Below are 23,746 nucleotides of genomic sequence, written 5' to 3' on the forward strand. Positions count from 1 at the left end.
GGTTGCTCAGACCTCCATTCAACCTGGTCTTAAACACTTGCAGGGACGGGGCATTCACAACTTCTGTGGGCGCTCTGTTCCAGTGTCTCACTTGCCTTACAGCAAAAAATAGTAAAACCCCCTATTTCTTCTGGTTTATGCGTTCATCTACACGTTACTGTATTTCTAAATGCAGTTAACTGGTAGTTTTCACCTTCTGCTTCAATGAGAGTTCTGTAACTTGCTCACAGGTCTTGATCTAACAAAGCCTTTACATTGCCTCACTCTTCAGTAGTGCAGAGTTCAAACACCACGAGAGCTCATAATTAAACAAAATACACATCACCGTCATAGTTATTAACAAACCATTAATTTTAATTCCAAGTAGCTCATACTCTTCAATTAGCCACCTGCATTTAAATTACTAAGAATTACATCACGTAAATTAGCTGGGTCATTTTCCTTGTGCTAAAGCTTTTGTTCCTATCCTCCTAAACCAAGAGAGCAGACTTTGTCATCTGCTTATATGTATTTGAGCATGGTGTCGAAACACTGGAGTTGAAAAAACAAAAGGAAAAAAAGGGGAATACCCGCACACTTGTGCGCTTGTCGCTTTAGGTAGGCGCCCTCTTGTGATACAGAGCAGGAGGAGCAGCTGCTCCGCGTTTATAGAGCAACAGCAACAAGACACATCCGACAAACCAGGCGCAGGTGACTGCGGGGAACGAGGAGGGGGCGGGGAGTTTAATTTGTAGAGCTCTCTTCTGCTCAAAGGGCTAAGAAACTGTGTTAATTATAGTATGAGCAACAACTTCAGACAGGTGTGTAAGATTACTCTGTCAAAACGTCCAAAAGATCCTAATCAGGTTAGCTAAACTTACAGAAGCGGGACGGTCGCTACGTACTCTTCCCATGCCAATTAGCCGTCTGAGCTTAAAACTGTAAAACAGAAGAATCAGATAAGATTTCATAAACGGATTCAGTTGACCAGGTACAGGCTGGTTATAATTAAACATTGGAACAAACACACCGCGTACTTAACGCGCCTCTTCAATTTTTGTACACTCGCTACTAGTTATTTCAAGAAGGTAAATGGCAACCTGCCAGTCCCCGTGGCCGCCTGGGGGCAAAGGACAGCGACGGCGGCCGGGTCCCCCTGCTCCTGGGAAGCTTCCACCTGCTGAGGCTTTACGGGCAGTTCCTAGTAAAGTTGCAAAGCCTGGCCCAGATCTCCTGCTGGTGTAACTGGTTTTTCCCAAGTTGTGGGGGGGAAAAAAATTATATATATATATATATATATGTATGTATGTATGTATGTATGTATGTTAGGTCTCTCTGAGTAATTTGTCTTTGTCCCTGTGATGCAGTTTTGGCCTATGCCCCCAGCCTTAGCAGTCTGCTGCTATTCCCTGAGGACCGTCCCACAACCACCTGTGCCCACAAACACGTCCCGAGGAGCGAAGAACGCCCTCGCCCTCGCGGGAACACCGGAGAGGTACCCGGTTGTTCTCAACAGCCTCTGAGGGGCAGCGAAAAACAGCCCACGAATAGGCTCTTCCCAGCCCAGCAGTCTGGGTTCTGGCGGGCTGCCCCTCACAGGGGGATGCGGCCGGTGACAGACTCTAAGCTCAGATCCGCTCCATCGCGGCCCCGCACCTGTACCGTGGGCGGCCCAGCCCCACCCAGCGGCCGGGAAGGGCCGGGCGGGGGCGGCCCCGCGGAGCGCTGCCCGCTGTGCGGAGCCAGCGGCGGGGCGGGGCCCCGGAGCTCCGCGGAGCTGCGTGCGCCGCACCGCACCGCCTCTGCCCGCCCCTTCCCGGCGGGAAGTGCCCGGCTCGCAGTGGCCCGCTCGGCGCGGAGGGGGAGCGGCGGCGGCCGCCATGAACGCGGAGAACCAGGGCTGCAGCGAGCGGCTGGTGACGGCGGCCTATGTGCGCCAGGGGGCGCAGGGCCGCCGCGCGCACGAGCTGCGCCTGCGGGCGCTGCTGGAGCAGGTAATGGGGCCGCCGCCCCCGCCGCCGCTGCGCACCGGGAGCCGAGTGGGGTACAACTGCCCTGAGCAGCCCGGTCTCCGTGCACCACTGTCTGCTGTGGGGCAGAGCTGCCCTTCTGCCCTCCGCTCACCGGGATCCGAGCAGGCAGAGCGGCCCGGAGCCGCCCGCCGGCCCTCCGAGCAACCGGGTTCGGCGGGGAAGCCCCCCCCCGCCCGGGCAGGGCCGTGGCGGCCCCGCGCAGCCCCGTGAGCGCGCAGGCCGCCCGGGCTCACGGACTCGCTGCCCTCTGGCACGGCGCCACCGCGGTGTCCGGCCGGCGGCTCGGGAGAAACCTTACGGAGCCGCAGAGCAAAAGGCCGCGTTTGGGAGGAAAAAAAAAAAATACTGCCCTGGGTTGTGCATTTGCCGAGAAAGGCACAGCGAACGGTTAAATGAATGTTTTAAAACAGTAAGATATTAACACATTGTTACACGAGGTAAAAAGTGGTACCTGTAAGGTGCCAAAGCAATGTATTTCATTGCTTCCAGCGTATAAAAATCATTGTCAATGAATTAGCAAATATTTCGGTTCTTGAGCATCCTCGGTCATGTCATCGACTGTTTCCAACTTAACTTTGATACTACACTTCAGAAACTAATCAGATTTACTGAACTAGCTGTTTTGTTACTGGGGCATTTGAAAAATCCTCTGGACCTATAACAATCTTCATGGTTTTAGGGGTCCCTGTCCTTTGAGAATCTTGTCTGCAGTTGGCAAAGATGGGTGCAGTTGTTAATGCAGTAAAGAGCACAAGAAAGAGCATGTTTCTGGTTGCGGGTTTTGACATATTTTGGAAATGGTTTCCTTCCCTATTAGATAATAACTAGAAAGGAAAATGCGTAGATAGGAAGATGTGTTACATTAAAACTGTATTTCCCTTCTGCTCCTGTTTTTGGTTCTCTAATATCTGAATATATTCCCTTTTGTGCAGTTTTCTCTGTTGAATTCTTGTAGTTGTACATCATGTCTAGAGAATACATCAAATAATCTATAGTCTTGTAGGGAGTAATTAATATGTATGCCCTGCAGTGGTTTTGTGTGTACCATAAAGAACACTTGAAGGTGAAAAATATCCTGATTGTTTTAATGTTGGGGTATGCTAATGTACTTGTACTTAATACATGGAAAAATCATTATTTAACTTTTCTCTGAATACAGGTTCATAACATTAGATAGTATAAAAGAGCATAATGAAAATACAAACTGCTGTTTAGCATGAAAAAGGAGAGTAACAATAATCAAACAAGTTGCATTAAGTTTTGTTCATTTTTCATTTCCAAGTTTTGTATTTACTTTTATATTATTAAGGGGAAATGTCCTGAAGATGGATGGGATGAAAGTACCATTGAATTGTTTCTTCATGAACTTGCTATAATGGATAGCAATAACTTCCTGGGCAACTGTGGCGTTGGTGAAAGGGAAGGAAGAGTGGTGTCAGGGCTTGTTGCCCGAAGGCATTACAGGTAGAAATTATTGACAATTTGAATTATTCAGGTTTATTATTAATACTTTCCAATGGCATATTTTATTGTGGTTTTGTTTATCTAAGACCTTGGTAGCGTTTGAGGCAAATAATATAATGCAATAATTTAATTGATACAGCTTTCTACATTAAATTTTCATTTAATAACTCATTAGAAAGTCTTGAAAGAAGAAAAAATGCTTTGTCAGGATTATGTCCTATATGCTGAATTTGTATAAGCTGAAGTTGAGTTGTCCTCTGCAAGGGAAGTAGAGATCTTGCTGTTTTAAAATAATCTATAATGCCGTACATGTCTTTTATAACAAGGTGCAGCTTTTCATCTGTATATTATTAAAAACTACTGTACATTGTAGTTGCACAATATTGAACATTGATAGTGAACAGCTCTTTGTATGTTGTCGTATTTGTTAATAGCTTTATAATGTGATTAGTTGATAGGTAGAGGAAACCCCAGTCCATCTATAATCGATTTTATATGAAGTAAGGAGATCTCTAAAGACAAAAAGAGCTTTTATTAGCTTGTAGCCCTTCTGACACTTAATGGGCATGTTGGATGCTATAATTTTAGAGGCGCTACGTTAATTTCTTTACGAATATACTTTTTTTGCATGTGTTTTGAGTTCTGTGCTGAGTACCTTGCTGTGATGTTTTATCCAACGGGAGTGAAACAAAGTGAAAATTCCAGGGTGTTTCTCCTTGAAAGATAAACACAGAAACAGAGGCTAGAAATTTAGTAAGCTTTACCTTATGGAGGTTGAGTTACTTAGGCTTGATGGCTTTCGTAAGCCCTACAGTATCACGAGAAGTTCATGGAGAAGTCCAGTAATGCATCAGTTTGGCTTTTTGAGTTTTGTGAACAGCTCTCTAGATTAGGATATGCATGGTAGGGGAGGGGAGGATATCTGAGGAAGTTCTGCTTTTGGACAGCACTGGAGAAAGCATGCCTGGCTTCTGGCCAGAGGGAGCCTGAACTGGTGTTCAGCTTCTGTTGTTCCAGGGCAGCTCTGTCACCTGGCATCTTGCGTCACCTGTGTAAGCAATAGCAAGGTGTCCTCCCCTCCATTTATTTCTGCAATAAGTTTTACAGGTGACTTTGGGAGTGATGGAGGTAGCAGGAGATGGTTTTCAAGCTGTCTCTCCTTTTAGCTTAATAAAGGTTCAGTCTTAGGGAGGATTAGTCCTTAGGAAGGAGTACCTACGTGCACAAAATAAAAAGTACTGATATGAGACAGTTATTAAGAACATAGCAAGAATGAGGGAGGAAAATATTTTAGGTGGAGTGAGGATTCTGTGTAAATTTCAATTAATTACCAAGTGTTTGTTGATTTCAACTTAGTACTTGAAACAGGAAAATAAATTTAAGCTGTAAAACCATGCTTCTGAATGTCATACACTCATTGGACTACATTTTACTCTTTGCCAAGACGAAAACAGAATTAAAGCTATAAGTAGGTGTATACTGTTACTAGCTTACTTGATCAGCTGCTACTTTTCAGCCATGGGTGAAGTTAGTTCTGTAAGCTTGTATCTTATAAATTACTTCAGGATCCTCCACTCCTGAACTAAATAATGTTTGATATAACCATAATTTATAAACAGAATGCAGAGAGACATGGTATTCCATGATAGATAACATAGAATAGCAAAATGATAGATGAAGTGAAGATGTATAAGATGGGCAAAGCGATACATATATATGTGTATATATATATGTATCGCTTTGTATATGTATTTGTCACAGTATGTGTTATTTCCTTGCCACATGAAGATGAAGCATTTGTCAAGAAAGTATCTATAATACCACTATGTCTATGCTACACTACACTGTAGACAACTCATTTTTGTTTTCCTTGGTTGTGTGTCTGAACATGTCAGCATTTATAATGCTGTTTCAACAAACATCAAGAAGTGCTGAGGTGCACTTAAAAGTAAACTTGCCAGATGCTAAAGATGTTGCTACTATGGGTCTTCTCAAAGTTTTTACTTGCATGCAGGAACATTGTTAATCTACTGTTAAAAAAAAAACCCCAAAATTTCATACAAATATGTGTAGTTTGTTAAAATGGAATTCATTGTGGCAGATATTGATGTTGCATTGGGTACAAAGTTTTCCACAATTGTTTATCAAATTAAATTCTCTTCAGTCAACAAGAATTGCAATGTGAAAAAACTTGATGCGTGTTTTCAACTTCTTTTGTTTAGGTTGATTCATGGAATTGGAAGATCGGGTGATATTTCTGCAGTACAGCCTAAGGCTGCAGGTTCAAGCCTTTTGAACAAACTTACTAATTCAGTAGTTCTGGATGTTATAAAACTGGCTGGTAGGTGTAAATTTGAAAAATATCTGTTGTTTGTGAAGTTACGTCATGGGTTCCTCATGTTGATTTCTGACTTGCTTTTTCTGTGCAGGTGTCCGGACAGTGACTGGTTGCTTTGTGGTTCCTATGGCAACAGGCATGAGTCTAACTCTGTGTTTTTTAACATTGAGGCACAAGAGACCAAAGGCAAAATACATTATCTGGCCTCGTATAGACCAGAAATCTTGCTTTAAATCAATGATAACTGCAGGTAAGAAGGTAACTGATTGATTACACAGTGTGTGTTCTTCTAACAGATACGAAACTTCCAACTATCAGAGCGATCAATTCATATCCTTACAGTAAGATACAAAAAAGGCTTAACTCCTGGTAGCTCTGCTCTATTTCTGCACTCCTGATTTCCAGCATATAATTAAGACATGTATGCTGCCTTCCTAATGCCTTGCAAAATGCAGGTGTGTGCTGTGGTACAGAGGTGTATAAAGTAGACAAATGAGAACACAATACTAAGGAAGTTACAGTTTGCCCTCAGAGTAAGATGCTTAATATGCTGTCCTTAGATTTATGTAAAACCAAAGCTCATGGTTCAAATCTCTCTCTCTCTCTTGAATTTATGCAAAAACTTGTGTCCTAGGAATTGTGATCAGAAGGTGATGACAGTCTGTCTGATTTGCACAGTCTTTTCTGTTAGCATCTATTAAAACAACAGTATCATGAAGTGTTTTTCAAACGTATACTGGAACTCAACCCCCAAAATTAGTCAGAGATTTGTTGAGTTACATTCAGGTCTTGCTTTTTTTGGTCAGGTTTTGAGCCTGTGGTGATAGAAAATGTATTAGAAGGTGATGAGCTACGGACAGACCTCGAAGCAATGGAGACCAAAATCAAGGCTCTTGGTGCTGAAAATATTCTTTGTGTGCATTCTACAACATCTTGCTTTGCTCCAAGGGTACCTGATAGGTAAGCAGTCTTTGTAAAATGTGTGTTATATGTTTCTGTAAAAACAAATAAACATCCTCCCCCAACAACAACAACAAAACCCAACCAACCAAAACTTCCATGTTTTGACCATCCATCTTGCTAAAATTATTTCTGCCAACAGTTAGCAAAGGTACTTTAATCCCCTTCCAGAAAAATATATTAAAAAGGTGAGAATTACAGAGAAGGTTTTTCTCATGTCATATAGGTGAGGTTAATGATGGTCTGTTGTTGTGAAATTAATGTCATTTTGCTAGTGGTTTTCTTAAAATTTCATGGAAGTAGTAAAAGTAGACTCTCAGAGAGACATAATCCAGGAAATGTAGCTCCATAGCTAATGCCATGTTTTAATGTTCCTGTTGCCTTCTCTACTCTTCTCCTCCAGCCCGTGATCAATTTTGCTAGGCTGTTAGCGGTTACAAAAAAGAAAAGAAAAAAGCTACAGCTAAATTTAAAGTCAGCTTGAGTTACTCTTTCCTGTATTATACTGATGTTTATAAGGGCAATTAAGACACACCAATGAAAGGAAACTCTTGGAAGCATCTGGGGCAGGTGTGTTGTATGACTGTAAGATACAATTTGCCCTGCTGTGCCTTGGTTTCACTATTTGCTGCCTGATTGCATGATGATGCTACTTACAACTTCCAGTGGCTAAATTACCATTAAAACAAATTTTAAATACATTGCATTCTTTCCTAATATTATGTGTCCATACACATAACTTCTGAAGTTGCTACAAAGATTTCATTCAAGCTCTAGCTGAAGCTGAGATGAACACTGCAGTTTTAGAGAGGAAATAGAATATTTGACACATTATTTCAACCTGTGCATTGGTTATGAAATATTTCTCAATCTGAAGGTGACCTGCTGGAGTACAGGTGCCTGAAGTACTTGGTATATTGAGTCATTTGTCCAAAATGACCATTTGCAAAACCTGCTTTCTCTATTTGCTTAAGAAAATAAAGCAAAAAATTCCTTATGTTTTACAACTGAACAGGTGTATTTTTGTGGGCTTGTATGTAGTTTGCTGAAATAGGAAATACTAATAGGATGACTTTTTAAACATGGTTTTATATGTAGTGTCTCAGTAATTTCTCTTTAACTGTTTTTAATTTATCATGAAATTGAAGACACTTGTTTAGAGTTCCTCTGCAGTGTGTGCTTCTTTGTTAATTATTTCGTTATTTGGAAAAATTAGTTGTCTATTCACAAGAACAGGAAAGAAATGTTATTGGCTCTGAAATGTGGCAAGTAAAGATATATTTCACTTTCTTTTCGTAGCTTAAAAAAAGCCCCGGTATTCATCATAGGTTAACCTTGCTGCTAGAGGGAAAGATGAGAGTTAAAACTATCTAATTCTGTCAGAATACTATGAACATTGCTTGAAGTTGACTTGCAGATTTATTGTCTAACTTAAATCACAGCTATCAAAATTGAATGGTCTGTTTTACAGCTTGGGTAAATGAACCTTCTCCTTATCTGCTTCCTCTTTTTGACATGCTGCGATTGTTTTGTCCTCTACCACTAAGAGATGAATTATTAGGTAGTGGCACTATGTTATGATATACCACAGATATAGGAAGATTTGAATGTACTTTCTGTTTAAAGGAAACTGTCAACTGTTGAAGGCCATAACCTTCATCTTCCTGTAGGAAGGAAAACCTTGACAGCATTTCTGGAGGGTGCAGTTTTAAATGTCTGTTTTTAAATATCTGCATTTGTAAGGCTTTATTTAGTTGTGGTGGTCATGTTTTATAATTTTAAGTAATTTTATGGCTGATGTACCTATGGCTCTCCTTTGAAGTATTGTTTAACTCTGTGGGAGTAATTCTCTAGTGTATAAACTCTCTTTCTCAGAGAGGCATCAGTTCTCAGACAGTGTTTTACCTGCTGTTGCTGTGAGGTGTTTCTAAAACTACTGTATTTAAGAGAACCAAAGGGGAGAAGTGTCCTTTTCAGTTGGTTTATGTGCTTAGCAGAATTCTGTATCTTTTTACTTTTCAGTAGTAGAAAAAAAGAACAAAGCTTTCTTTTCATTAACTTTAACAAACAGGAGAGAAAGAAAGGAAGAATAAACTGGGAAATATTTCTCTATTTGTGACTATTCGGAACTTCAGTAGCGAACTTAAATTAATGCTTTATTTTAATTATATGATTAGTAGCATTTTCAATGCTGCATTCTAGGCCTTGGAAGCAGGTGCAGGTACAGACAGGTGCTGTTTATTGATTGCTTCTCTTGCATACTATCACATTCTCTTCAAACTTTAGCATTCTCACTCTGTATTGCAAAATGGATCTAATTGTTCAATAGAATATTTTTAGGAAAAAAGACTTTTCTGTTTTCAGTACTTGTAGAAGATAGGTTATTGCTCCTTTAATTTTCAAGAAGTGAGAAAGATGAACATACATAGCTGTATACCCTCTGTGTTTCTAGTTTGGTGAAATTCTCTGCCTGTGCTTGAAAAGAAGCATGTAAGAGGGAAACTATGTTCCTTTGAGTCTCTCTAGAAGGTGAGGAATGAGTCTAAGAAGCAGCAGATCAGAAGGCAAAAGCTTTGCCCTACATATTGTTATGTTTGCTCAAGTATTCTGTTAATGAGGGGAAGCCGTATGAGGAGCAGCTGAGGTCACTTGGTCTGTTCAGCCTGGAGGAGACTGAGGGGAGACCTCACTGCAGTTACAACTTCCTCACGAGGGGAAGAGAAGGGGCAGGCACTGATCTCTCCTCTGTGGTCCCAGTGCCAGGACCCAAGGGAATGGCCTGAAGTTGTGTCAGGGGAGGATTAGGTTGGATATCAGGAAGAGGTTCTTCACCCAGGGGGTTGGTGGGCACTGGAACAGGCTCCCCAGGGAAGTGGTTACAGCACCAAGCCTGGCAGAGTTCAAGAAGCATTTGGACAGTGCTCTCAGGCACATGGTGTGACTCTTGGGGATTGTGCTGTGCAGGGCCAGGAGTTAGATTTGATGATCTTTGTGGGTCCCTTCTGACTCAGAATATTTTGTGATTCTGTGTTGATAAATGTGAAAAATTATTGAACATGCAGCACCTGACAAATATCTTGACTGTAGAAGATCAGTATGTACATTATATTACTGGTGTTTCCTAATCATAAAGTACTTTTGATTTTTTAAAGATAATATGGTGATGATGATTTCCTAAGGAAATTTAATGACACTTGCAGCAGAATTTTGCATTGCAGAGCAACACCAGACAATATAATAGAAATAGAATGCAAAGGAATGCCACCTCTTGGAAAACATTTTCATACTCCGCCACATTTTATATGTATGTCAGTAAATTACAGTGAGAAGCTGTACAGAAGGAGATAGAGTAAAAATGCATTGGAAGTAGAGTTTCCTGATTTTTTTTTTAAAGGTAATATTACCTTTATCATCACTTTAAATTATTTTATATTGCCTAATTTTTTTCAAATAGATTCTATTTCAAAATACATCCAAAAGTTTGGGGAAAATCATGAGTAATTTTTTTAAAAATACAGCATGATTGGAGTGCTTCAGAAAAGGCTACTGCCTATATGTATGTTTAAAACGCCTAATGATCTTACTTTAAATGATCAGTGTGCTTGCATAAATCTTAATTTGACTGATTAATCAATACAGGTTGAGCTCACTGTGATTTCAGGGGGTTCTAAAGGCAAGTGAAGAGTAAACAGCTGAAAAAATTTTCAATTTGTTGATGTCCACATTCAGACATTTGAGGGCCCTCCAGTCCTTTAAAGAATTTCTTTTCTCCTAATCAGTTTGTCAGAAACATGCAAGTGAGATTCCAGCCAAAGGATCGAATGCTAGTTCTTTGAAATAAACAGAAACATGTAAAAACTTCCTGTTATAGGATGCTTTTGATTCCCAAGACACTCTTGAAACTACTATAGACTATTTTTTACGTTGAATATTAGAGAAAAAGAAAGAAGTAACTAGCTAAAGCTATGTTAGTTAACATTAAAGTAACAAAAAACAAAGCTTATATCTAAAGCAGAATGGTTTGGGATATATTTACTGGTGTCCAGACAAAACTTAAAGTGAAGCAAGAAAAGTCTCAGGCTAGATCAACAATTTGCAATGTATGTAAAAGCCAATAGAGTGTTCATCTTAAGTTTTATAGCTTAAGATGACAAATACTGCCTTGAGGTACTAATCAAAAAAGTTACTTTTGTCATTCTGACTTCCTTGTAGACCTCTCAGTCTTTTAATGGTCTGACTTCTAAGATGAGCTACAGTAATCAATGCTTCTCTAAATTACAATTTTATGCTCTCAGGCTGGAGGAACTGGCTGTGATTTGTGCTAATTATGACATTCCACATATTGTCAACAATGCATATGGACTTCAGTCTTCAAAATGTATGCATCTTATCCAGCAGGTAGGAGCTGTGTATTTCCAATAATATTTTTTAGCAAGTATAAGTAAATCTGTGATTGTAGACAACCTAGCAAATTTTATGAGATACTTTGTAGCTTTGAGAGTAATCCCATGCATGTCTGATATTTGAACAATTTTCTGAGAAAGCAAAACAGACAAAAATAGCATTTAAACATAATAGTTGTTTCTATTATGTGCTTTTTATGTAACCCTAAATTTATTTAGGTTTTGTGTATGTTCATGTGTCTTTCATAATGGAAAAATGTCCTTAATAAGCTTTCTTAAAATATTTCCTTATGTTGTTGACTAAAAGTGGCATAATGGATCATACCTGAATAGAAATTAAGCCTTCAACGGGATGAGTTACAGATTTTCAATTGCAGGATTCTACAGCAGCACTTGATAGATGTTGTCACTGTTAAAATATTGTTGGCACAGAGAATGGCTGAGGAAACTGGTTTAAGTTCAATGTTATGTTCAAAAAAGTTTCATTTCTGTTTAGTTTGAAGAGGATGTTGCTTGATAATCAGTCAAATCAATCGTGAAACAGAGTTCTTGCATTTTTCCTCATTGTATTGTATGTGCATTGTTCTTCAATATTCTCTTTTCTGTTACCTATTCAAAAGAATAGGGGGTTAAATTTTAATAGAATCCAGAGGATCCTGAACTATTAGTAATTTTAAATATGCTAGTCATCTTTTTTTCTGATTGCTAAGACATTGCTATCAGGACACAGATGAGTTTAATGTACAATTGTGACAGAAATATCATGTTGGCATTTCTAAATCTTGAAAGACTGAGGGAGCTTATGAAACAGAAAATGGTATATGATTTATTTGTAATGTACTTAGGACGTGTTTATTGTATTTAATTTGCACAAGTTTAGTGAGAAACTAACATGAATGAGGCTGTGGAAATGCTGGGTTTTGCTGCATGAAATGTTCTAATGATAAACATTTCAGACTATAATGCTACAAATAGAATTTTTACTGCGGTTTGTTTCTGTATTTTTTCTAGACTTGGTAGGTTGTTTGTTCCTTGCTTATGCAAATGTATACATTTGAGCTCTGATTTGTTTTGCGTTTTTTTACAAAGTTTATTTTGTGTGCTAGAAAATTTTCTGTTTATGTGAAAGTAGTTATTAATGAGTACTTAGGAATATGTACATGCTGAGCACAGTGTGAATAGAACTTGCAAGAGTACCACAGGAAAAAGCTTTTGAGACCATTTCATGTTGTGCTTTTCCTCTGGTGGTCGCCTGTCAATTAAATCAAATGGTAGCTGCTGGCATTCATGTTCCCATCAAAAAGCTGACAAACTTGGAGTGCTTCTTCCTATCTCCTGTGCATTAAGCTATCAAAACATAGAACTAATAAATGAGGTTTAGTTGGCTCTGCTTTTTTCAGTCTATTTACCATAGGTATTAACTCTGTTTCTACTTCTTGCATTTAGTATGTAGTCTTCAAAATATGTGTATTTGCATGTATTTTAATATGTATGGAGTTTAACCTACTTTTCAGGTTCTCTTATGCTGCATACTTTTAAATTGTACAGTTCACAGTTGCATGCTACTCAAATTGAAGATGTACTGCAGAATCTACATTTTTTCCTTTGAAAATATGTGTGGTTAGGTATAAGGATGTGGGGGATGTCTGCTATAAGAAGTTACTTGAATCTTGATTTTGAAAGCAGCCTTAGAAGGAGTGCTGTAACAAGCCTGTTTGTTTATTGCAAATTTATGTATGTATTGAAAAAAGCTTTGCTAATGAAGCATTAACTTGTAGCCTTTTATTGTGAGACTTGTAGAAAGTGTTCGGGGTTTAACAGTTTTAACTGTGTAATTCCTGTTAAATTTTGAGGGGTTTCTTTTTGGTTGTTGTTGAAAAGAAGCTACACTTAGACTTGCAGGAACTAAAACTGATATTTTAAATCACAGCAACATGGGAATTTGTAAGGTACTATGTTAAGCAGACAACGGTAGTAATAGTAAGCAGTGCTAAAAAAACATAATACCCTGGTTTTTATGTTTGATCAGAAATGCAGTATCTGAGAGTTTCAGGAATTATATTTATTTTAGCCACACTTTTATATAGTTATGATGCTATCACGTTTCCTTTTTTTTCTAATGTATGCTGTGGCTTTTATTTTTTGTCCTTTTTGATAAAGGGTGCTCGAGTTGGCAGAATAGATGCTTTTGTTCAGAGCTTGGACAAAAACTTTATGGTTCCAGTAGGTGGTGCTATCATTGCTGGCTTCAGCGAGTCCTTCATTCAGGAGATCAGCAAAATGTATCCAGGTAACTAGTTCATGGACTGATGTCAGCCATACAAAATAACTGTAGAAAACTTGATTATCAGCTCTCTTTCACATAAAATTTATTTTTGCCACTTTAATCTGTATATTGGGGTTTTTTTTCAGGAAGAGCATCTGCATCTCCTTCTTTAGATGTCCTCATTACACTTCTGTCTCTGGGAACCAGTGGCTACAAAAAGTTACTGAAAGAGAGAAAGGTAAGCTTTTTGGCAAGCAGTATTTTCTTGAAGCCAGCTGTAACAAAGTCTTGTTGCAAAACTGCTTTGTATAGTAAATCCAGTTTCTGTCTAGAAAGCTATTGAACTTAGTCTGAATCTGGAAAGTCTGATATAATTACTTCTTGTCTAAATGGTGCTCACGAGTACGCATGATTTCCATGTTGTTGTTTGTTCAAACCAGGAAGCTAAACTGAGGTCCTGTACTATCTTGTACAGTATTCATATTTGTTGTTCCAAAGTGTGACTAATATAGTAGAATTTTGTCCACAAAAACTTAAATGGAGAAATACTGTACTGTGTTATCATGGTCACACTTCTTCAAGGACAGGAGATTGGACACTCAGAGTAACCCAGGGTCTGTGCTCTTCCTCTTTTGTCCCTGTTGTGCCTTTGTGCTATAATAGTGCTTAATTAAATGTTTCTGTACCACATTCTCTGGAGATTCACAGCTTCTGGTTGGGTTATAAATACTGTGCATTGCCACAAAAAGAGGAAAGTATTGTCATTTTAGGTATTCATCTAGACACACAGCTAAGTTTCTTCTCTGCTTTTCACAGACTATGGGTTTTAAGTTGGGTATAATTGCACTGCACAAAAATCCAGTGGATGTCAGGTTGGATTTGTATATCTTGAGTTATCCTTAATTCTGGAATAAATACATACCGGATTTTTCTCTCTTTATGTAGTAATACAGAAGATTCTTTTTATAGAGGCTTTATATAAGGAAATGCTGTGAATTAAGTACTATTACATTAATAATTTTTAACTATGCATTATCTGTTTCATTATTTTATTTGAAAACTATGTTCCGATTGTTTCCTGCTGACAGCTTGCTGCTGTCTCTGATTATGTGGCAGAGCAGTAGTTCTGGATGCTTTGACTAATTTCTAGCTGCTTATAGAGGCATCCATAAATTCTGTACTGGAACTGAGATGCCATAGGAATAGCTAGACTATAGAAAACCAAACCAACTTAGTGGCCTTACAGTGACTAAGAAGTGATCTGTGCAACTAAAGTGAGAACAGCTTGTGAAACACTGAAAGCAGTTACCACTTTTGCCTCTACCGCAAAATTTTATTGCGGACTGTTGTATGTATTGCCATGTATGTTTTGTGTCTTCATTAAAAGCAAATTGTATTTTTTCCCCTTTACTCTTATGTCCAAAGGAATCTAAAGTGAATTTATTGTTTTCTACAAAGCTGATTTTGATGCTAGATTTTTACCAGTAGCAGATGTATAAAGGACAGTAGAAATATTGTCCAAGTCATAAATAATAGTTTTTTCATAAATGTCTTAATGAATAGCTGTATACTTTGAGTCATCTCATTTTCTTGGAAGTAGAATTCTGAAGTGAATAAAGTATTATATTTTTACAACTTCAGGTCTTTTTATTTCAAATGTGAGTATTCTCGATAAACAGAGCCTTTATACGGCATAAATATGTTTCTTTTATTGGATTTGCTATAGAAATAGAAACATTTTTGCTTGAATGTGTTTGTTCCTGAATTGTAAAAATGCAATAGGGATAGTTTATTGCCTGTACTCTGAGGAAGCAGAGGCAGAGCTGTTAAGCTTCCAGCAGGAACTATTTATAGCTTGACATTGAGTACTCCTTTCTATACCGGTGCAGCTGCACCTACTCACACAAAAAAAATCAGCTATAAAAAGCTTCAGGTATTTTTTTTTCTTTCTCTTTTTACCTGATCCTCATTCGTGTGGGTGTTACTTCAGGTTATTTGAGCTTAGGCCAGACAGACCAGAATATTACTGAGAAGAGATTTGTCTCGCACAAGCAAGGAAGAAATAATCTGCCCAGTTTTTCTTTTACACAGATTAGCTGTTTAATACAGGAAGGGAAGAAATTGTAAGAGGGAGAGGAGCGTATACATGGCGTGGGATTTTTCTGACAAGCTGGAAGTTGTGGAGTGTGCAATTGTCCAAGAGTATGAGATTATATGTTGTGATATGAAGGAGTACTGAATTTTCAGAATTCCTTTTTATACTTTTATGTGATGGTTAGAACAGTGGTTTTCTGATCTCAGTAGGCAATTCTAGGTCCTTTTGCAATGCAGATAACAGCTGGTCCATAGTCAAATTTGTTAATATCTTTGCTTTTAAGGAGCTCATAACATTATGTAAAGGTCATGTTTTTATAGCAACTTTCGATGCCTCAGTACAGGTTATGTTATGTCCCGTATTTTACATTTCTAGGTCCTAAAAGTTGCTATTTTCATATATGTATGTGTGTGTCTAAACCAGGCCATGTGAAGTAAATATAGTTGCACTGTGTAATGGCATGAACAACAGGCTTAGTTGTCATGTCAAATTTTATGGAGAGCAAGAACCCTACATTCAGGGTTTACATTCAGAACTCTACAGACCAGGTTTAATACCTGCTATTTTCCAATATGGTCCTTTTAATCGACTTAACTAATTATTTTACCTGTATTATTGAAGAGGTGATGGTTTTGTTTTGTTTTCAGCAGTTACGGATTTCCTCATTAGACTTTCTTTAATCTAACAATCAAGATAATTATCATTTTCTTAAACACATTTCTCTTGTTACTGTGGGATGTGATAGAGCTTTTCATATTGGTATCCATCTGTCTGCATACTTTCTGAGATTAAAACTGGAGTTATTTTTATGTCCTTATGGACTGTGTATCTAAAATATTTAAAATCATACAGAGTGGGAGGAAATTGTTTGGGTTTTACAATTCAGTAAAATACTGGGTTTATGTTTCATGAGTTATCATTGATATAGTTGTTCTGATTGGAATAAATTATTTGTACAGTTCAGTGTGAGTTTGTATTGCTGCTCTACTTATGATGGAAGAAGAGGAAAGCCATTTCATGAGGGATATTAAAAATGTAAAAAAGATCAGCTATTCTCAAAGTGAGATAGACATTTGTTGCTCCTCTTTTTTTTTCTAGTCGGTTTGCTACACTGTAGCATATCAAACATGAGAATATTGTAGGATTTTCCTCATGTGAAGTATATGTATTCAAACCATATTCAAACTTTAGAGTAGCTGGAGGCAAATGAGTTTAAATGAACTGTTTTATATGGTGTTGTGTAGTTAAACAAGTGCCAAACATGATGGAAATTTCAGAGAGGCCTCCATTCTTATAGCCTGTGTTGGAGAAGTATGGGTCACAGGGACCCTGAACTCAAGGTCTTGCAAATGCTGAAGAGAAAATGTGTTGATTGCTGTTTTTAAGAAAGACCTTTAAAAATTGTGAGTTACCAAAACTTGTGACTGTTACCAAATCAGATTGGCAAGACTTACTGGGCACTTTCTGTTAGATTACACTTATGTTAGATACAGATGATATAAAGATTTAAAGGTTCTGTAATTAATTTCGTATTTTTAAAACTTTCTGGTATAAATCCAGAACAAAATTCCTGCAATGCAACAGAATCTGAGGGGGGTATGTGGTATATGCAGGTGTGACACACAAACACAAATAGCTTGTCATGTGTTTGGCTGCATTTCAGTAAAGTAAGGCTTCTTCTAGGCTCTTATCTGCTGGTAGGTGTCCATGCTCAGCACTGCAGCTTCTCTGACGGGTGGCGTGGTGCACCAAGTAGCCTGGTCAGATCACAGCTTGGATGCAGCTGGGCATTCTGAGGCACAAAGCAGAGCAGAGGCTGTGATGGTTGCATTATAAAACAGCTGCTGCTGCAAAGTAAGATGGGACCAGATCAGTCTCAGGCAAGCACAGGAGAGCTGGCAGTCTGTGTCTAGTGTGAAGAGGCTGTAAAATGACTCTTGTGCAGTGTCCTCTACCCTGCCATAAGCAGCTCTGTGGCTGTTCCCTGAGGACAGCTTGTCTCTTCAAATGAGAGTAACATGGGGAGGAAGGCAGAGTGTTACAGGTGGTTAGAGCCAGCTAGGATAGTTTCAACCCTGCACAAAAACTTTTCTGGCCTTCATCAGCTGCCTCTTTGTCAGCTGGTAGGGGACTGATAGCTTATTACCCCTATCTTCTTTTTCTCTGGAGTTACTGGCTTTTTCCTTACTTGTTTCTCTCTAGTTATTTTCATTTGCAATAATAGTGCCTATCACAATGGAGCAACAAATGAAGAATCACCCATACTAGGGTAGGTTCTATTAAAAATAGTTTTATAATGTAAATATAGTATGATTCAAATATTTTTGATGATTGTTACAATACTTCTTGAAAATATTTGTGTATATGTATGTGAAAGTACACTGTTTTGACCAAACCATTGAGTTATTTGGCATATTTGATGCATACAGTGTTGTTGACTTGTTCTTTGCTTTTTAAGGTGTTTTGTTGGCTTAGGTGCTGGAAGAACCAGAAGTGAAAGACATTTCCACATAGTTTAGCATTCATTTCTCTAGCATAATGAGTTTTTGTGATATGTTTCTAAGGTAAAAGAGTGCATTAAATAATGAAACTTAACTGACATTTAGTGCCTGGGTTGCTCAGTGTAACTTTAGCATAATAGTTGGGTTCATTGGAGAAAACTTGAGTGCCTGCTACAGAAAATCTATTATGTAAGAGCTCAATTATATATAATTGCTTAGGGTGCTTATAAATTTTCCATATAAGAGAAATATTTTATAATGGAGGTTGGTTATAGATTTGACCTCACAAAAATATTGCTTTAATCCATTTTTTGGAAAGGCAGTTAATCTATTTTGCAACAAACTTCTGAAACTATAAAATATCTAGAGGGCTTCCAATGGAAAGATGCAAAATAGTGTTGTTCATAAAAAGAGGAAACTTTGAATTTATGTTCATGTAGCTTCAGTCAAACTGATGAAAATACATACTTGGATTTTTTTTTTGCCATCTTTCCATTTTCTTTTGTTTTAACAAATTCCTATGTATGTAAAGGCTCATCTAGTAACCTAATTTCATTGAAAAGATTTAATTAAATTTAATACTTTTATGCAGTGGTAACTTTTTATACCAGCTTTCAGTAATACTTCCAGTATTCCTTTCAGCAATACTAAAGAGATTTATCAGAGAATTCCCTAGATACAACACACAAATATTTTTTGAAAATTGGTCTTGTTCCAGTATATTTTTTCTCAGTACTAATTTCACCAGTAATATATCCATAGTAGGCACAATTTATGTCTATTTCTATAATACTTTGCTTCAGTTTTAGGAGTCAGTAGCCAGCAGAGGGAGCACAAATTAATTTATGATTTGTATTCCAAAAAAAAAGCTAATAAAATGGCTAGCACATTAGTGATGCGTATTATGGAAAGTAACAAATGAATAATATGCTTATATACAGTGAGGGACCAGAGGAAAGGCAAAAGTGTCTGAACATCTGAAACATAAATATTTTTCAACTTCTCTGAGTGAACTGTAAATAAACTCTGGACTGAAACCATAAAATCACTTGATTTATGGGAAACAAGAATGATTTTTCACAGGTTTCCAGTTCTGATAATTAAACATATATACCTCCCCAATTTTTTTGTTTTTTCAAGTATTACAGAAGCTTTATGTTTTTGTGGATAGTTGTATCAATAGCCTAATTTATTTAGACAGTAGGAGGGTACTTTTTTCTCTCCTGAATTCGTTCTGTGGTATTAGGAAGTACAGGTGGGGAGCTGTGTTCATTTAGTCGCTCATGAAGGGAGACGAGGTTTCCTGCAGTGGTTCAAGAAAAGCAGCTGTAACATTCTTCTAACTTAGGTACCACAAAGCTCATTTGATTTCATAAGACCTTGGGGAGGATCTGTTCAAAAGCATAATTTTGATCACAAGCTGTAATTTGTATCTGTCAGAGTCCACAGGTCAAAGCAGGATACTGGTCTACAAACAGAAGAGGTAATTCTATTTAAAGAATGAAAAATCACTTGTCAGGTCCAGAAATTGATGAGGATGCTTAAACAGGCAGGCACACTGAAGCAGATAAGCAGGACAATTTTTATGGCCTGAAAGAGGAGAAATCTGGTGTTTAATATCTTCTAAAAAGGCTACCCTGTGTCTGTATGGTTTTGCTAGTTTTTATGAGAGACTAAGCATTAAAAAGGATGGAAAAAAAGCTAAAGCATACAATAAGAAGAATGGTGTTTATTCTCACTGTGTCCATAAGTGTTTTGAGCTGATATCTGAAGAGGAATATATTAAACTGAGAAAGAGCATGAGCAATTATCATAGATTACTACTGGGGAAGAGGGAGGATATAAAATACAGATGAAGTAAGAGAAATAACCTTTTATGTGCAGTGTGACTTGTATCTGGGCCAAAGTATTTATGAGTCTCAGTCTTATGACACTTTCACAGTAAAGGTGCAATCCAATTAAGTGATAGCAGAAATTCAGATATTTCCATTCTTACAGTCAGCTTGAACAGGAGGGGGGTCCAAGAAAAGGACAGACTGCTCAACAGAGCTGAGTATTCAGGAGAGTGTGTATTGTGTGAAACAAAATACAGTCAAATGTATACTCATAGCCTCTTTAAGAGACTGGATTTTTATTGTCATACAGAAAAAGAAGTCTCTGCACTAGTGGGAAATGTGATTGTGTGATACATGGCAACAGAATATACTGCTTTTAGTCTGGAATGTATTAATGGAGAGAAGACAGAGTGAGGAGCCATTTGCCATAACGTGGCCATCTGTGATGGTAACAGTTCGTTCTCAGTGGCTTAGAGGGGCTGGGACACAGGAAGGCTCTTGAAAAGTGGGGTGGGGTAAGACCTGCTGTGCAGTGGGAATCTCTTCAAGATTTTTTACCTCCCTAGGTTTCAGGGCCACAGAGAGAATAAATGACATCCCAAGCATATATATTAGACCAGATAGAGACTTGTGTATCAGCTTTAGAGATAAGAACAGTGTTCAGGAAATGGAGCTGTTTCCTTTATAGAATTATTTCAGAGAATTGTCTGATCCACTTACTTGGTACACATGAAAAGAGAATCATCTGAGCACCTGTAGGATGTAATGGAGACTTAACAGTTTTGTGAAATAGGTACTATTTTCTCTGTTTGATAGCTAATAATAAAAAATACTGCTTTTTTTTTTTTCAGGAGATGTTTTTGTATCTTTCATGTGAGCTGAAGAAGCTGGCAGATAACCACAATGAGAGACTGTTAGAGACACCACATAATCCCATTTCCTTAGGTAATTATTGGGGTTTTAACTTAAAAAAAAAAAACTAATATACTGTGGATTCATAATGCACTTTCACATACCATTCCTATATATTTAAACATCACTACACTCTACTAAATTGAACCCAATAAGGTAACCTACTATAAAAGTAGAGTAGTAACTTGGACCCATTATTTTGCTCCTGTCCAACATATTCATTTGACACAAATTAATTGAAGACAGGCAGAAGATGTTAGCATGTAGTAATACTTTATAAAAGGTAGATTTAAAAATAAATTAGGGTATGATTATTTTACTCATCATCTTAGTGTTGTAAAAGAGAATATGGAATTCCTACTCAAGGTATTTGTTCTAACCAGAATTTCTGCTGAACACCAAAATAAAAATGCCCACCTGTGTAGAATCTGCATATAGTCTAACCAAAGAATAATCTATGACAGCTTGTGGAAAAATCAAAAATTATTCTATGTAGTGTTTCTTTTTTTTCTTTGTATGTGAACACAAATATTTGGCTAGATTATTGCTATTGGAAAGCACTTGTCATTTGTGGTGGTTCTTTGGAGAAAAAGCAGCTTTGTAGCAGTTTTAACCTGACCTTATGTTACTTTAGCCATGTCACTGAAGAATCTAGATGAAACTAACGATGCTGCTGTTACCCAGCTTGGATCTATGCTTTTCACAAGACAAGTTTCTGGAGCAAGGTAAGGATACTATGAATTAAAAAAACTAGGGAGTTGTGGGGGGTGTATTAGCATATATTGTATGAAATCCTGTAAGTGTTTTATACCAATTGTATCATGATTACAAAAGGCAGTCTGACAATAACAAGTTAGAGAGCAATCACCCTTCTTCATCACTGTTATAGACTAGTAATGTCTCCCTGCCTGAGTTAGCAGTGAGGCTTCCTATGTCAACTTTGGTAACCTAAATAGATAATCTATTCCCCTTTAATTTAGTGTCGTTATTCCCTAGTATCCCTTGGTTTCATTTAGTTTCCAGATGTTGTCTGATCGTGTAGTTTATGTGTAAGATCTTTGTTTTGTTTATTGCAGCACAAATATGGTTATGCTGGATGTCAAGGGAATAAGCTTCCAATATCCTACATAACTTTTTGTAAAATGGAAAAAAAAATTGCTTTCTTGAACTAATTGTGTTAAAAATAAAAAAATTTTAAAACTATAACCTAAGCCAGTCTGAGCTGAATTTATTCTTAGAGACACTGTTACAATAAAATGCAAGCCAAATAATTTTTAATGATTTTGGTTTAAACCTTTTTAGAAGAAGAGAATGATTTAAAATTTGTTTTGGCAGCATTCCTTAATCTGAATATTACTGCTGCCATGCTCACTTCTGCCATAGACTTAATGTTATTTTTTTGTAGCAGAGCTGAATGTTTCCACGTCAGAAGGTATGCTTCATTAGCTTGGATTATTCCACTTCCTGCACAGATGAATGACAGTAAATCTATATGTACTGTGGCTAGATGCTCTTTTTAATTTGCCTGTCCTAACCTTGGCTGGTCCTGTAATTTTAACCATCTTTGGCTGAAATTATTCAAGAGTTTCAATTTTTGAAGTTAAAACTCTGAAATTCTTTGCTTGATGTGAAGGTTTCAGGTTTTCCCTTTTGTTGCATAAGTAATTCTTCTGTAGTACACACTGACCTGGCATTTCAACAGTTTTAAAAGTTATGCTGGTGTTGAGCATCAGTGGTAGGAATAGCAACTCCCTACTTCAGTAGGAATTTGTGTAATCGTGTTCAATCTAGGGTACCACATAAAATGTCAAGGCATCTTTAATTGAATCACTATTTTGTTTGTTTGTTTCAGGGTTGTTCCCTGTGGATCTGTGCAAACTGTGAATAATTACACTTTTAAAGGCTTTATGTCACATGCAAATGACTATCCTTGTGCTTACCTCAATGCTGCCTCAGCAATTGGAATTAAAAAGCAAGATGTAGATGTATTCCTAAAAAGACTTGACAAGTGTTTGAAGACCTTTAGAAAAGAAGGAAAGCAAGAAAAGTGTATAAATGAAATAAGTGATTCTAATGCAGCCACAGAACAACTTGAAGACTAGAAGATACAGATTTTGTAACACAGCAAAATGAAGTAGCAAGATGGTGTCTGAAGTGTGTCGGGTTTGTATTGGGTTAGGACTGTGCATCTGCAGTGCAGAAATTTACTCTTGATCTTATATTCTTGTTATTGAAAACAATAATAAAAATTTGGGTGGAATTCAGCTTTAAGAAAGTAGTTGATACTCTCTCCAAGAGCAAAGAACCAGACACAAGTTTTGTGCAATGTATAAAATGCACTTAATATCTGCCGAAGTAAAGCTTTATGTTAATATAAGACTCAGAGTTTGCCTTTCGATCTGTGTGTGGCTATTTGGACCAGTGTTTACCAAATCACAGGATGTTTATTCATATGTTTTTGTTTAATAAGATTGTCTGTGACAGTGACTGAATTCCCTCCTAGGCATAGACCATCCAAGCACCACATTTCTCTGCTCTCAAAATACTTTGTTTTTCATCAGTGAAAGTGTCACTTTTAATTTCTTTTCAAATTCTATGCAAATGTTGGGATAGCACTTACTAGATACAGTGTTCAAACTGCATGGGGAAATGACAGAGTTGGAATAGTAATGTTTTTCAGGTGTTCTCACCTGTCATGAATTACCTACAACTAGTCAGTCTCTAGTGGCAAAGAGGAACCTAGAGTACCTCATAGCCTGTCAGTACTCAGCTCTTGAAAACATTGGCATTGTTCAGCAGCCCAAGGGAGCTTTAATACTGAAAGTCAGGGGTTGTGGAATGAAGAGGTACAGTCATTGGGGGGCGTTTGGCTTTGTTTTTTTAATTTTCATTCTTCTGATTTGATATGTGATCAGATCAAAAACTCACTGAAAAGGAGGAATGCCATGTAGGATTAATGC

The 23,746-nt window shown here is 37.6% G+C and overlaps 1 protein-coding gene across 3 annotated transcripts; it reads left to right on the plus strand.

Annotated features, from left to right (window-relative positions):
* Positions 1 to 1,783: 1,783 nt before the first annotated feature.
* Positions 1,784 to 23,165, plus strand: SEPSECS (Sep (O-phosphoserine) tRNA:Sec (selenocysteine) tRNA synthase). Of its 3 annotated transcripts, none has more exons than XM_042053312.1 (11): positions 1,784 to 1,973; positions 3,322 to 3,476; positions 5,699 to 5,817; positions 5,906 to 6,064; positions 6,621 to 6,774; positions 11,070 to 11,172; positions 13,338 to 13,467; positions 13,590 to 13,681; positions 20,726 to 20,819; positions 21,421 to 21,511; positions 21,863 to 22,632. In XM_042053312.1, the coding sequence occupies exons 1-11, from the start codon at positions 1,860 to 1,862 to the stop codon at positions 21,915 to 21,917; spliced, it is 1,266 nt and encodes a 421-aa protein (XP_041909246.1). In that variant the 5' UTR covers positions 1,784 to 1,859; the 3' UTR covers positions 21,918 to 22,632. The 3 variants fall into 3 exon arrangements, with proteins under 3 accessions (XP_041909246.1, XP_041909244.1, XP_041909245.1); XM_042053310.1 differs by lacking the exon at positions 21,863 to 22,632 and adding an exon at positions 22,639 to 23,165 and having other exon boundaries at positions 1,787 to 1,973; XM_042053311.1 differs by lacking the exons at positions 1,784 to 1,973; positions 21,863 to 22,632 and adding exons at positions 2,269 to 2,421; positions 22,639 to 23,165.
* Positions 23,166 to 23,746: the final 581 nt, after the last annotated feature.

Source organism: Corvus kubaryi, unplaced genomic scaffold (assembly GCF_017639235.1).
Source record: "Corvus kubaryi isolate FWS band 111438036 unplaced genomic scaffold, C.kubaryi_AGA036_p1.0 split1-131, whole genome shotgun sequence".
In the NCBI taxonomy this organism is placed as follows: domain Eukaryota; kingdom Metazoa; phylum Chordata; class Aves; order Passeriformes; family Corvidae; genus Corvus; species Corvus kubaryi.